General features: G+C 47.9%; 1 protein-coding gene across 1 annotated transcript in view; it reads right to left on the bottom strand.

The window, feature by feature from the left end:
- Positions 1-13210, bottom strand: part of KCNB1 (potassium voltage-gated channel subfamily B member 1) — a 130045-nt gene extending 116835 nt beyond the window's left edge. The window contains exons 1-2 of the mRNA XM_063350221.1: positions 12827-13210; positions 11011-11677 (exon numbers count right to left, since the gene is read on the bottom strand). Coding sequence (XP_063206291.1) covers positions 11011-11577 — 567 coding nt within the window. The 5' untranslated portion in view covers positions 11578-11677; positions 12827-13210. The remainder of the gene's footprint in view (positions 1-11010; positions 11678-12826) is intronic.
- Between the last annotated feature and the right edge of the window lie 2653 nt (positions 13211-15863).

Genomic DNA, 15863 nt, shown 5'->3' with positions numbered 1-15863 from the left:
GGTGCGGGCACTGCTTCCAGACCCCATTGCTGTGACAGCCTTGATGGTATGCTGAGGGTTAGAGACCCTTCATGGGACACTACGTACAGTCGATGGGCTGCATCTTGGGGACCTGTCCTGCAAGGGATGACAAACAAAGGCTCTCTTGGAGTGAGAATGAGTGAATCCTATCGCAGAGGCTGCTTGAGAGAATGCCCTCTGCCACCAGCTCTGCTGCTTTCAACCAGGAACACGAGTTCTGCTGCCAATAGCAATTTTCCTCTTGCCAGCAGAGATAATACCGCATTTGTCTAGAAAATCTCCTAACTGCTGTCTTCAACCTGTGTCCAACAGCAACCAGCTTCAGATGTAACGGCACCGATACATTGACAGGCAGACCGGTCAATTCACTTACACAAAATACAGTCACAAAATGATGATATCTGCTCCAGCTTGCTTTACCTTCCTAGACCAGGTTTGCTCTTGCCTGTATCTGGGAGATTTTCTCATTTACTATTTCTTCTACATTGTCATATTTAAGTGTAGATTGATAATAATAGTTACTGCAGCAGACAGTCGTGAGGATTACTTAATTAGTGTTTGTGAAGCACTTTAAGATCCTCAGATGAAAGGAGCTAAGAAATGCAATGTATAATTATTATGTATTATTAATAAACTTCTGGCACATTGACAGGAGAGGAGACAACGCTTTTTTCCGCCCCCCCTTTTCTTTTTAGAAAAGATTTAACTTTTATGCTATGAAGGACAGATTTACCAAAAATTCACAAACAAACAAGGAATGAAAGCACCCTATTCCATCACGCAGGCTGGGTCTTTCTCACAGCAGACAGCAAACATTGCCTCAGAAAGTGAGTTACATTCATTTTTCTATCCAGACAATTGATGAACCCATAGTTTTGAGAATGGACAGATATGGAGAAGTGCAAGGATGTTACAGTAATCACTAATAGTGGAGGTGGTCAAATGCACCAGTTACGAGAAGTAAAGAGAGCGTTTAATGTGTCATCACCATGGTTAATAAAAGCATGCGATGCAAAAGGAATTAAGCGTTCAGAGCAATAGATGGATATATTGTAACAAACAGAAAAGTTGCAGCCGTGTGAATGAAGTTTTTCAGAGCTAAGAATGTGCCAGATACAAATGAGATTCCCAGAAATATGAAGAAACCCAATCTGGGATGGATTCGTAGGCAGTTTCATGGAAGCGTTAAACTCATATGTATTACATCTGCCTCTTGAATGCTTACAGCTAGAATCCAGCTACGCCAGAGAAAAAAAGCGGCCCAGGGATTAGGGGTGGATTATGATTCCGTTCCTCACTCCATCACAGACCCTGAGAAGCCAGTTAGTCCCTCTGAACCCGCTCCAAGTAAACGGGGATAATCACGCTGCTCTCCTTCACAAGACAACTGGGAGGACAAACACACTACAGCGCGCTCAGGTGCCAGAGTAGGGAAAGCTAGGGATCGGCAGGCACCGAATCGCTGCAGAAAAGGATAAGAAAAGACTGGACATAGTCATATAAAACAGTCCTCGGGGAGCCAAGGAACTGCTCCTGGTGCTTAGTCCCACAACACATTTCCTTTCCTGGTTTATGCTGCCATCACATACCATTGAAACCAGGCAAGCAAAGCATACGTGGCGTGTGGAAGAGCTTTCTTGTGTCTTGGAAAGTGTGCTTACTACAGTTCCAGCCCCTTACAAAAGATTTTAAGCAGTGAGACTGAGACAGACCTCTTTGCTCACATCTTCAACTTACTCTTTTAGCAAAATGAGTGCTTTTTAAGAGATACCCACAAGGAATCTTAAGTCTGAAATAAAATTTGCTAAGTATAATCATGTTTTAGAAACATTTTGTCCATCAGTACCAACGAGAGAGCATTTCTGGTGTTTATGTACTGCAAATGAGATTTACAGCTCCATTTTGTTCAAAAATGAGCAAGAGCAAATGGACTTAAATAAAATAAAACAAAACTAATCTGTGCTTTTGGCGAGAGACTCTGCACGAATCCTAGTCCAAACAGCATTGAATAAGTTCAGCTCATAATAACTGGAACTGATTATGTACCACAGAAAAAATGAACTTTAAAATAAATTGTTCCTTCCATTTGTTTTGACTGTTCATCCAACTTCTGTTCGTGACACAAGGTTTTTTTTGTCAGATTGGATGGATGCCTGATGGATGACGTTTTTCACATGAGATTTGACAATACAAGATTCAGGTAACAAGTGCTTCGGTTTTTGCTTTGCTATTGATCTCTCTTGTCCAAACCCTGGGTTCAGACACAGGACCAAGCAGCAGAGCGCTGAACTAAGGCCACCTTCCCCACACTGCAGTGCCAGCGCCTCAGGGGAAGTCACAAAACATCCACAGCCGTTGGACCAATGGTCCACATCATTGGACCAGAATAGCTGCAAACTTCAACAAAAAAACTCACAGGAATCACAACAGGTCTGGGAGAAATTTGTGAATGGGCAAAGGGAAACATTCCTAAAAATGTCAAAACATCTTTGAAGCCAAACTGAAGGAAACTCCCAAACCACCAAAAAGCCCATGCTCTGACCCTCACGTTCACACAGATACTGTTACTGTCAAAGGTGGCAATTGTTTTGTCTGAGGAGAAACTACTCCTGTTGAGTAACATTTGAGTTGTTCATTACGTTTACTGTGCTCAAAGAGGAGCTGGTTGCCAGGATTCATTCTGAATTGAAAATAAATACCTTCCATGTAGAGGTTAATTTTGATATAAATGAATTTCCATGCAGATGGGCAATTTTAATATAATATGTGTGCACACATATCAATATATACTGTATTAAATATGTATTATGATTTATTATATCATTTCATCATACAATTATATAGAATCTAACATACTTTCTCTCTTGCTATTCAATACAGTTTAACAGCATCCTCTCCCTACAGCCAGACTTGCATCAGAGTGCTGAAAATGCCCCAGTACAGGCCTTTGAGATCTACCAAAGAAAACCTTTCCATTTTTCTGTAACTACTTGTTCCTCAAACACGACAAAGTTTTCCAGGCTGGGCTCATTTAGGTAGGAATACCTATGCTGAAACAAAGAGGGGTTTGATTTCTCACTCCATCCCCTCAGATAAACTGTCAGAGTGCCACCAGCACCTTTCCCTCTGTAATAACGCACTGTAGGCAGCAGGCGAGGGCCACGGGAAGCTCGCCTATACCGTGAAAACATACTGGTGATGTGGGACAGAGGGAAGCCAGCCCCCACTTCCCCCCCAGCTCCGCCCTGGCCTTCCTCACTGACCTTGGGCAATGATCACCTCTTCACTTTAAGATGGGGATAATACATATATCACAGGTTTGTCCTGGCCTTAAGTAATCCATCTTTTCAAAGTACTTTGAGAGCTTTGCTTGATGAGTACAGACATTATAATACTCATCTGTTCCCATTACATTCAATGGGAATTTTACCCTCCACAGAAGCAGGGCTGGAGCTGCTGGTGTTATTGGGGGACCTAGAAAATAAACGTGCTTGGGATATTTAAATGCTAGCATTTTGGGGTGTGCTATAGTAAGTACAAAGGCACAGTGCTTGCCTAGGGATGCTCAGCACTCTTCCAGGCTTGCTCTAGAATAAAAAGTAGAATTTTCTCATTAAAAATCAGAATGAGACCTCACCGACTCCTGCTGGTAAACATGTCCAGCTAGTGCCAGGTTGTAAAGGAGACAGGAGAGGCCAAGAAAAGCTAGGAGAGCAGACAGAAACCAGCCAAACTCAGGGGGGAAGGAAACTGACTACAAGGTTCACTTTTGCTGTACTGAGTAATTGAGAACGCCAGGAGATGAGCATGGGGCTATTGCCCCAGGGACTAAACTTAGGGCAAGGTCATCCTAAGCCTAACCAGTGCCAAGGCTAAAGCAGCTCAGGCGCAACAGTTAAGTGTGGGGCAAGGATCCCTGAGCTGTTGCCAGCTCACAGGTCCATGGCACAGAGCAACACAGAGCCGATTTACCCACTCAGCCCTTGAAGTGGTTTTGCCCCACAAGGACAGTGGCCTCCAAACCCCCAGGCTATTGCCATACTGCAGTGCCAGTGCTCCCAGTCCTAGTGCAACACATAGGAAGCCTGTGATGGAGCTGAGCCTCTAGATCTAGGAAACAAACTGGGCAACTCTCATAACAGCAAGGGGCTGATCCTTGTCCGCCTTAATGTAGTAGAAGCAGTAAAAACATGTAGCTTCTATGTATAGCTTCTCAAGAGAAGGCTAATATTAATGCCTTGCTCACATGCACTGGCCCCATTGCGCCTCTTCTGTTGCTGACACGTATCTCCATGGACTAAATCATATTGACTGTGTTTATTATAAGAACTAAGTGATCAGCTGTGAACTTTCTTTGACATAAATATTTTGCCATTAGCAATGACAAATAGCAACGCTCATGTTGTAAAAGTAACATTGGATTATTCCTCTCCATGGAGGCATTTATGTCGAGAGAAATCAGAGGGAAATTGTGATCTTCAGGATCAAGAGCAACAGGCAAAAGCAGGAATGCGTTGGCAATGGTATTTATCCTGCTGTGTAAAAAAATAAAATTAAAAATTAAGGAAGTGTTTTAAGAAATGAATTGATTTTTCCACCCAGCTGCAGAGTACCTCTGCATAGCTTGCTCTGAGCGCCGCTGCAGTCAGCGCACACCCGTCAGGCAGGGCATGCTTGACTCGGTAGCGTATGCAAGTGCTTTGCATAGGTACCAGCTGACATTGCACCCACACTTTGTGTGCATTACCCCATGTGGCATTTCCCCAGTGAATCAGGCCCAGCACTTTTCTGAATCCATTACTAAACCTCTGCAGTTACAGCTGAGCAAAATAGGGATTTTCCATTCTTGCAAGATTTCCTATATTTTTGACTGGTGATGTTGGCACTTTAAACCATGCCTGCTTGCGGGCTGAGCAGGAAGGGAGAACACCAAGAAGCGAGGGGGAATTAATTTCTCAGAGAGATTTTTCAAAGGTACAAATGAGAGCTGTTGCTTTAAAAATAGCATTGACTATATTTCTATAGCACACATCCTCTAAGGAATTCAGCCTGAGCATGTAAGCTGTCGCTTCCCTCCTGAGGCAGGCAGTCTCACACAGATGTGGATGCTTAGGCTCAGGGAAGACCACAGACTTGCTCCAGGCTCTCCTAGCAGAAAGTTACAGAGAAGTTAAAAAGCCAGGAGGATGCCTACATGCATACTATATACTTCATGGACTGTATGGCAAGCACATCAAAATAACTACTAGGTGTAACAATTTCCCTTTCCCTGTATAAGATTCTTTAGAGACTGCAGATTTGCAGGTTTGTGTTGTAAACTGCCGAACCCAAACCATTTTCAGGCAGGAAATGCCAGGCAGCTGCCTGCCTGGATCCAAGGGACCTTCAGGGCTGCAGTACCAGGTCTGGAGAAAGAGTCACTTTTGAAGGGTGAGGATCCCACCTGGAGAGCTTAGTTCAAGCTTGTTGGCAGATGTGACATGAGATGTTGCATTAGGGATACGGGAGACTAACACACATGTCATGGCCAGGGTGTCTCCTGTGTTACAGGGACTGCTGGCAAGGTTCTTTAGAGCCAGGAAAGAATGACAGGACACAGTCACCAGGCTGGCAACATCACTGGGTTTTGCCCCAAAGTGAGAGTTTAGTGAGACTGTAAGGCAAAGGAGTTCTGGGAACTGGCAGCACATCAATACATTGTGGGAAGGTCGTTGGCGAGACAGAAGCAGAGGACACATTGCAGGGAGCTGGACATAGGAATTAGGGCTCCCCAGACAAAAGATTTAAGCACCCAGAAAGGAGCTGTGGGATGAAAAGATATGGATACAGAGCAGCAATTGTTTGTGTGTCCACAGGACAGTGCTGTGCTAGAAGCCCAGCGATAAACTATGGACCAAAGTGGCAAATCCCTAAACCCAGGGGAAAGGCTTTGGAATGAGGCTCTGCTTTAGAGGATCTCCAAAGGCAGGAGTTTACTTTGGATGAAGGGAAAAGTCTCCTATATATAGCAGAAAAACCAAGGCAGTAGCTGCATCAAAAAAAAAAAATTAAAGTCACAGATGTAAGCAAAATATGGGCAATCTGGCTTTAACAGGCAAAATCAACACCTGCCCGGTGATGGCAGTCTCAGAGACAGACAGGACATGGCTAAGATGTGACCCCAGCAATTAGGGAGAGGGGTTTCCTCCGCTGAATGCTAAATTCAGGCAGGTTTAGAGATGAATGAAAACTGCATGCCATAAGGGAGGGCCAGGAATAGAAAGCCCATGTGGGGGAAGAACACTCTAGATGTAGCAAATGCATCTCCAAGAGGCTTTATCATTCTTATTTTGTCACTACTATCAACAATAATAAGAAAAGAGCTTACAGAGCAACCTCCCCAATCCCTAAGCAATGCATCCAGAGATTAGCAGCAGAGAGCAGTGGGCAGCTCAAGAAAAGCTGTTCAACAAATGTAGAGGCATGCATAATAAGATTACTGAATTGGAGTTGAATGTTTTCAAGGATAAACGTGATATTATTGCACTGGCAAAGACAGAGTAGGAACAGGGGAAAGGATGAGAAATAGCCTGCCAGAACAGAGGGATTGCTGCAGCTGAGCTCCCAACAGGACAGGGACAAGTGGGAAGTGGAGGCAGCGAGGAGGAGAGGAAGTGCACATCCTACTTGACATGCAGATATGCAGAGAAGCTTTTTGCAAAGTGGGTGATGTCATCGTGTTTTTCTCAGCCTTCAGGACAGCAAGGGAAAAATAGATGAAACCAGCACATGCAGAGGAGTCTGTAAGACGAGCAGGCTCCCCCCCACCCCCGTAATACTAATTGCTCAAATATTGATCGGGGGAAATAATTTGCAAGGACTAAAAGAAAAAAGGATTCCCCCCCCCCCCCCTTAAGAGGCAAAAAGGGCAAGGTTCTTGCAGAGTTGATGGAAAGGTCCAGGTGATCAGAGTATTTCCAAGACCATGTAAGTTAATTAAGATGTTGAGTTGGTCAGATTTGTTACTTGTTTATACTGGAAGGCATGGGACAACTGTGGTCAGTGATTTTTCAAGATTCCATGAAGTCTAACTGGAATTGCAGCTAGGCTGGTTCTCCCAAGGGACACCAATGTCTCACTGGGCAGGTGAGACACCCACAGATGCTAACTAGCTTCATAAAAAACAAGCTACAGGAGGGACTTCTGCTTTGGAAAGCCAGGGCTGCTAGCTGGGCTGTGGGCAACAGAAGCCCAGGCTTAGCCTTGGTGAGGGAAAAAGCAATTAAGGTTAAAAACCCAAACCAGAGTGGTGGAGAACTGCTAACCACTACTGCCCTGACATGGACACTAAGTGCCAAGAAAAAGCAACAATTCTGCTTGGCTTCTGGAGAGCTGCTTTTCTTGCCTGAGGAAAAGAAACTACTATAATATCTACGCCAGAAAATATCTGCACCTCATCATCTAGAGTAAATCCAGACAGAAGTGAGCACCAGAGTCTCCTTCATGGTTAAAAATGGATGTTGTGAGTACACCAAAGTACAGGAATAATACTATTTAGAAAAACAAAAACAAACTAAAAAAAACACAAAAGCCAACCACCAAACTATTAAGGGAGACTGGGAGAATGATAAAAATAAGCAGGAACATGCAAAAACAGAGATTGCATGAAGAGGAGGAAGCATTCACAAAGACAGCAGTATTTCTCAGGGATATACAGACAAATAAAGCCCCAGAAAGCAGCAGAAGCAGATCTTTTAAAGTATCTTGTAAGGCTAGGGAGAGAGAGAGAAATGAAGACTTTTATTTAATAACTGTCTGTTAAATATTTTTTCATTTGGTAGAGTCCCTCAGTTCTCAGTTTTGTGCATAGGAGTTTTCCCACTGGGCAAGGTGGGTGCAGGGAAGTACAGCACAGCAAGAGCCTCCAAGTTAAATGGACCAGTGGGTGAAATGGTCCGGGTGCCAGGGTGTCTGACCCTGGAGAAGGGCTGGAGGGCTGCCCCATGACTCTACAGCACCTCGCACAAGGATGGTGCTGCTTCAGTTACAGCTGTGAGGGACTGCAGCATTATAGGAAAGGCACAAACACCCTTCTGCTAGTGGTGGGGGGTAACGAGGCAGTGAGCCTGAGGCTTCAACAGCTGCCTGATGCCTCATCATAGAAATCTGGATGCTCTCAAGCAGTGGGTATTATAAAATCTAACAGAGTGTTCTTTCCAGTCACGTACAGGGTAAAGCATTGCACATAAATAAGACACTGTTTGCCATGAGGTGGTTAGTTTAAAAGCCAGACAGATTAGTTAAAAGATACGGGTAAATCCCCAGTGGATAGAAAAGCACAAAAATTAAGGTCTGGGGGATTCTTCTCCTCTTATTTGAATGCTGTTTACATCACATATAGTTCCTTTTAAAAAAAAACAAAAACAAAAACACAAAACAAAATACCCAACACAAATAGAAAACAACTCACTCTCTCAGTATTTAACCTGTCCCAGTATAACCATGAGAAGTTCTGCAGTAAGCTGGTACGGAAGAGTCAGGTTAGGTGTTGTGCAGAAAATGTTAAAATGCAAACAATACAGACAGCCAGCAAGGAAGCCCACGTTGCTGGAGCTCGGCGACGGGGCATGGCTTACAGAGGGATTGCATCGGATCTGGGGGAGAACCTGCATTGTAGCCATTTCCTAGGCTTCTTGAAGAGAACATGAATGAAGACTGTATTTCTTACATTTAAATGGAAAAACCTTTTCATTGAGTGGTACAAGTCTGAAGAAAAAGAATAAACAAGAGTAGTGCAGTGATTTTAGGTCTTTCAGTGACAATCATTAAACCTCAAAATAGTTTACTTCATCCTCTTTCTGTAGGAACAGTTTGAGCTCCCAGACCTGGCAAAACAGATGGAGTCTGGCTTTAGTAAAGGCAACAGAAGTTCCTGGAGGTCTGTGGCCTCAGCAAAAGTGCTTCACTGAGCAGATAGCTGAGGAAAGCTGGCCAGAAGCTATCAGGCAGAGGCTCAGATTTAGAAAATGCAGCCTGAAACAGAGCCTGGGCACAGCTGGTTAGGTCAGATAACAGGTCAGGCTGCCAAGTCCTTCTCCCCGTGTCTTTCCATTAGAAGTTGAAGATTGGGACCAGCCGATTCAATATGTGGAATGAATTCTCATGAAGGTGATCAAAGCAAAGGGCATACTCTGGCATGAGAGAAAAGCGATTCACCAGCAGGGAGAAAATCGGATAAAGAATAGGCTTAGCAGCTCTTCTGTCCCTGCCTGGTAAGCTAATTGTTCGTCATACCCATTTTCCTTGCTATACTTGAAACGAGTAGAAATCTGTGTTCGGGAAACCCTGGAATATTTGAGGTCTGAGAACATACAGCACCATTTTCATTGCAGTAATGAAGTCACAGAATGGTAGCTTTAAATGGGAAGGATAATAATGCATTACCATTCACACTCAATTAATCCAGAGCCTGCAATGCTGAATGCACTTACTCTGAGACTTTTCTCAGAAAATGAAGCTAGAGTGTATTTCATTTATAAATCACAAAAGACACTTATTTGGCAAGAATGACCCCTGCTCATATACAATAACTCAGGAGCATCAACAGTCTCTAATGGATTTTGAGTCAGTGCCACAGACAGCAAAGCCCGGGGCCTGTGTTTCAGGATTCCAGGACTGTGCCAGAGGAGCCTTATAAATGATTAACGCGTTCAGCAGAGTCATCCATGCCACTGGAGAAAGAAAAAAAAAAAAAAAAAAAAAGACATTCTGGGGCTCTGTTTGTCATTAAAAAAGTGACAACTGGTTCAGCAGCTGACCGTGCTTCTCCCTTCCCCTGCCAGAATGAGCCATTTGGCTCCACAGTTCATAAAATCCCTTCCCCAAACTTTCGTACATACTCTTGGTTCACAATGTGCAACATTTTGATAAGAGAACAGAGCGGGAAAGAAGTAGTCAGTTTTCCTAAGTAGCCTACCAAAGCCAGACTTCCTATGGGATGGAACTAAGGTTTGCATCTGCAAATGCACATACAACAGGAGGGTGAGATTAAAGAGGTAGCTGAGGCCTCTTTCTACTTCTTCGCCATACTGTGAGGACGCCAATACATAGAAAAGTCAAGTTTTGGTCCCTACTGCTCAGTTGCTTATGCTTTTCAGTTATTCATCCCACAGTTTTCAACCTCTCCCCCTTCACTTTTGTCCCCATGGTTACTGAATCACCATGTTCGCAGAGATTTTCCTCACTAAAGAATATGTGACTAACATGAGACAGCTAAATTATCAGAGCCAACTCTGACATTGGTTTCTCCTAACATGGATCTTATCTTCCAAATACCTTCAAATAGATCTGTTGCACTGGCCCCAACTTCGGAGTTGACTACTGAGAGAGACAGAGCTGCAGCAGTATTGCACAGGGAGACTTAAGATAGGCTGGAATCAGGTAAAGGATTAAACTCAAACACTAGCTTTAGCAGACCTGCAGCCTAGGAGTGCATGGTAAAAATAACTAGATGTATTTCACCACAAAATTTTAAGTTAAGCCCTAGAAGGGAAGGCATTATTTCCCGGCTGGACCTGGGTCTAAGAATTCAGGTAGATTTCCTCTCCTTAAAAGCCAGTTTGGTTAAGTAGCAGGAGACATGCATGGTTGAGGCCCAAAGAAATCTCTACTACAAAGTGCACCAAGACAGGCCACTGGATAACAAGTCAACTAACGTTCAGCCACAGCAATCAGAGTATGCTGGCCCATGGGTCAGTGGAGCTGCTCCCACACTGAGCTGCCTAGACTGGCCCAGGGAAGCTCAAACCAAATCCCTTCCAAATTAACCAAAAAAGATACATCAAACCTGGTTCACATCTGGGAGGCCTTTCTCCCCTTCACTCACAGCATCCAGCCAGCCACAAGTGCCCAGATGCTAAAGCAAGAGTAGCAGGGCAATACCTCATGCAAGCATCACCACAGTCATCAGCGAACACAGAGAATACTTGAGAAGAAATGTAGAGATCTTACCTTGGCCGCTACGGAAGAGTTGGGCTTCTCCAGGAGGTCCCAGAGCTTTTTCCTTTTGTCAGCACAGCAAGTGTTATCAAATTCCTCCCCTTCCCTTTCCCTCAGTGTCTCGGCTTCTCTCTTCAACTCCTCATTCATCTGCTCCTTCTTCTGGTGGTAGCGGGCCTGGCAACAGGACTCCAGGTAGATCTCATCCACCCCCCAGTAGTCCAGCTCCTGGCTGAAGGACAAGGCGCACATCTCCTCCATCATGTGCAGCTTGCCAGTACGGTAGAAGTTCAAGATTGAGGTGAATGCCCCGGGATGCCTGTCGAAGAAGTACTCATTCTCCTCCAGGTTGTAGTCATCACAGATCTCCATGAGGGAGTCGTGTGTGTTGCAGTCTCTGAGCTTACCCAGCCTGGTCCGCGGCAACCTGTCCAAGGTCCGCCAGAGAACCTCGTGGGCCAGCCCCCCCACATTGAGCTTGACCCTTCGGGAGCAGGCCTTGCTCCTGACGATCTCCGTGGGGTCTGGAGGCAAAGAGGTAGTAGAGCGAGATCCATGCTTATTCATCCCCAGAGGCATCGCTGGTCCCCCTCAGGCTGGACGCTCCAAGGTGCGGCGTGGGGCAGGGCGTGCGGGGGGCCGGCTCTCCTCACCTCTCCTTCCCCTCCATGCCCCAGAGCTGCAAGAGAGGCCAACCATGGGTCCCCGCCCGCTGACCTCCGCGCCCGCCGCCGCCCGGCCGCGGCCTTATCCCGGCGCGGGGGAGCGCCCGGCCCCGCTAATCTGCTGAAGGGGCGGCGGCGCTGTCCGCCCCGGCGGTGCTGAACCGCGCTCCGGCGGCGGGCAGGCGCTGTCCGCGCCCGCCGTGCTGAAGGCCGCCCGCTCCCACGTGTCGGCCCCGACGCTGCCGCCGAGCTCCCCCGGGCGGCGGTCCGGTGTGTCCCCCGCGAGCTTCCTCTCTCCGGGAGGGTTGCCCGCACACCCCGGCCAGGGGAGCTGGGGAGGCTGGGCATGGCCCCGGAGCCTCTGAGAGCGGAGGGCTGGGAACTGCTGACAGATAGGGCAGGGCACAGAGCCCTCCCGAGAGCCCCAAAAAGCGCCGGGCCGCTAGCCAGGGGTGCTCTGGTACGTTGTCCCCCATGACGGGGCGGCTCGCCGGGAGCGCACCGGCCCCGCCGCCGCCGCCACCGTCCCCCGAGCACCCGGCCCCGCCGCTCGCTCCCGCAGAGGGACCCTGTCGGACCGCAGACTTCGGACCCCGGGTGCCCTTACGACCCACCCGGGGCAGCCCCGCTCCTCGGAGACGGTGGTGCCCACCGCCCTGCCCAGCCGTGGAGGCTGCAGGGAGACTGGAGGCTTTTTTTAACTCCAGCCTTGCAAATTTGCACGAGGAAAGGGCTGGAGAAGGGGAAAGGGGCTATTTCCAGTCACTCCAACGACCCACTCTACCTCTGTGGGCTGTACAGGGACGCCTCCACACACACCCCACGCCGACCTCTGCATAACAGGGAAATCAACGAAAATCGGAATAAGGAAGAAAACCCGAGCCTTCCTTGCAAAGCCGGGTGGCTTATGACAGCCCAGAGCACTGTTGCTTACACAAGATGGCACGAAGAGAAACCCAGGCGCAGAAAGGAACAGCTCCTCCATGCCCAGCCGGCACAGCTCCGGTGGCTCGGCCCCTCTCCCCGCCGATCCGGGTCCCCCCAGCCTCAAAACCGAAATACCACCCCTGCTTCTAGGCCGCCCCCGGGGCTGCTCCACGGCCGCCGCCGCCGCACACGGGGAAAGGCTCCCCTCCCTCGGCCCGAGCACGGCCCGCACCTACCTCCTCCTGCGGGCTCCCAGCGAGACGGTGCGGGGCTGTGCGGGGCCGAGGGCGGCTACATCCTGCGGCGGGGCGGGCAGCAGGGGCGGCCCCGCTCGCATCCCCCCGCGGGCAGCCTCAAGGCGGAGGGATGGCGGCCGCGCTCCCGGCTGTCCACGGAGCCCGGGGGGAGGGGAAGGGAAACGAGGTAAATCGGATCCCTCGGCAGGAAGCTTTCCAAGGCCTTCCCTCGGCTGCGGTTCCTCACTCCTGCCTCCAGTCAACGCCGAAGCCGCATCTGCCCCCGCCCCCCCGGCCCTCTCTCCGTGCAGACACAAAGGAAAGCTCCGGTACTTCCTTCTGCTGCCTCGGAACGGAGATCAACAAGTCTAGTCTGAACCTCCAGCTTTTCCCTGTAATTCTGTCCCGGAGTTGTTTGGAGGGAATTGGAAGTTGGGGGTGGAAGAGAGGAAGGCAGCTCCACCGTGAGCTGGGATGCAGCATTGCAGGGAAGGTTAACGCTTTCCTGGCCCGGCCCCGCCGCCCTAGGGCTGATTTACCGCGGGGGAGGCGCCTGGAACAGACCCAGCACCGCGGGGAGAGCCGCAGCTTCCCTCCCTAGGGGGACGGGGCTATTCCCACCATCCTCCAGCTCCCGGTGGTATCACCCGTGAAAATAGGAGCAGGGATTGGTGCCAGGAGAAAAATGATGAGCAGAGAGAGCTGATAAGCCCATCAGGGCCCCTACTGCTTCCGAGGCCCTGCTTGCTGAGCCAGGAGCAGCTGAGCTCAATGAGGCTGAGCATCACTCTGAGTGCAAGGAATGAACTGGGCACTTGCCCACACCTCGGTAGCCCCTCATCAAAGGAAAGGGCCTGTTCTCAGGGTGATTGCTCATATTTGCAGATACACATGGAAGGAATAACAGTGTATCTCTGGTGCTGATTAGAGACATAAATGTAATAAAAAGGAGCATTTACTAACCTGAAAACACAGCAGAAATGGAGTAAAGGGTAACTTTCCAGGCAACAGCACAGCATTCAAAGTATCCCTCTGCTGCTCTGTCCTTCTTGCCTTCCTCCTTCACTCCCAACAGGGGAAATGGACCTCACCGGGAACCTAGAGGTCCATTAGCACCATTTAATGGGTACATTAGCACCACTTAATGCAGTTCACCTGCCTAAGCTGGTGTAGCAGAGGTAAACAGCCATGCTCGTTAGCCCTTTTCTCCTCTTGCATTGATTGATCATGGCTCTTGGACTCTAGTGATAATTCCTACTACAAGGTTTTTAAAATAGGAGACTGGTGTCTGATTTTATGTGATTAACTGGAAAAAAAAGACTCTTAGTGCTGCTTTTCCCCATTTTCTATGCTTCCCTCCCACCTGGCTCCCATTGCCCAGCACACACAATGACAGTGTTATGCTACTATCTTTGGAGTTTGAACATCCACATCTTCCTTAGAGGTGGCTTTCTGAAATCCCAAGCAGTATTTGTGTGGCCAGGTCTTTTTCTCCAGTACCTTCAACAATTGTGTATCTTCTGCATTCAGAAGTTTTTATAAGGAGAAATGAGTCACTACCTTCCTTTTGCAGATAGGGAAATTAAGATATAGAAAAGCAAGATCAGCCAGAGGGGAGGTGGAAGGAAGAATTGGGAATAAAATCTGTTGATCAGCTTAATCTCAGCCCAGTGCCCCTCCACTGCAGTAGATCCCCTGACTTCATGAAAACCTACGATCAGCACCCAGAGTACTTCAGTTCCCTTCTTGCTTTCTCATCATTTCACCACCAGACCCTACTTTACTCCTCTTACACAGAGAGGAAAACCCGTGATCAGGGCTTCGAAGCTAAATCTGTTAATGATTATAAAGTGCTTCGAAACTTCCAGCTGCCAGGTGCTGTAGGAGAGCAAGTTATTTGTTTGTTAGCACTGGCATCCAGGGCACATTATCTCCCGTTGTGACAAATACAGGCTGCTCGTCTGCGGGAAGAGGATGGTGGGAGGGAAAATGACAAGTAGCCTAATGCAGGGAGATGCATCAGCTTCAATGCAGTTAAATCACTGGGAGAGTGACTGAACTGGCAACTCAGGTTTATTAGCAGGGCATTTGTATCTTCCTGCATCACTCTTGCCACCCTGCCAATGTCACTAATGTGTTCTGCCAAGAGGCTGGAGAACCAGCCGTGGAGGGGGCATGTGAAGGGGCAGCATGGAAGCACAGACTCCTTCACTGCTGTGTGCTCACCCTTCCACCCACGCCATCCCGCCAGTGCTGAAAAATCATACTGGAATCTCAGGTAGAAGCTGTGAGAGGGAGCCCTGCTGAGGGCAGACTCTCCAGCTGGCTGTGCCTGGGGTGATGCAGGACTCTGGGGAGAGGAGAGGATGTTTCGACCCCCAGGAGGTCTGTTCCCTGAGGCATTTCTTGTCCCACGATGGAGAGTTTGTCAGCAAGGGGCAGTGCAGGCCTAAGGATGCAGAAATGAGCAGCCTGCTCACTCTTCTCCAAGGTTATCTAACCCATTCTTGGTTTGGATATTCTTTTTCAGTTGATATTTTTGTACCCTGAGCTTCTGAAAACTTAATTTATGGTTTGTTATTTCCACAGCTTATGGAGCCAGCCAAATGCTTGAACGTAGTCTGTGGCAAACCCTGTTCCTTTCCAGGTATTACAGCAGTTATAGATGAGGAAACAGCTTAAACCTCAAGTACTTGAAAGGAAATGTGCCGAGTATGGCAAATATATGTTCTCCTGGCTTGCAGTCAGTGGTATATACATATCTGGATTTCACCTGCCTGTCAGGCAGAAAAGCTCTGTAAGACAGTGTTTGCTGAGCTACAACATGCCAGGGAAATAGGCTGAGCCTAAACGCGGAAATATCCCTCTGCTGATCTGCAGTGACTCCTCTGCCTGCATAAGGAAAAGTATCACATCTTCACAAACACCCACGCCTATGCAACAGTCTGGCATCTTCCTGTCCATCCTGCGAAGCAAGAGGGGAGGCTGATTTACATCATTTTACTGGTCACAGAAAAACAAAGGGCTGTGAGAAAAG

This window comes from Chroicocephalus ridibundus, chromosome 12 (genome assembly GCF_963924245.1).
Source record: "Chroicocephalus ridibundus chromosome 12, bChrRid1.1, whole genome shotgun sequence".
Taxonomy (NCBI): Eukaryota; Metazoa; Chordata; class Aves; order Charadriiformes; family Laridae; genus Chroicocephalus; species Chroicocephalus ridibundus.
Note: the sequence above shows the minus strand (reverse complement) of the source record. Positions and strands in the feature narration are given on the sequence as shown.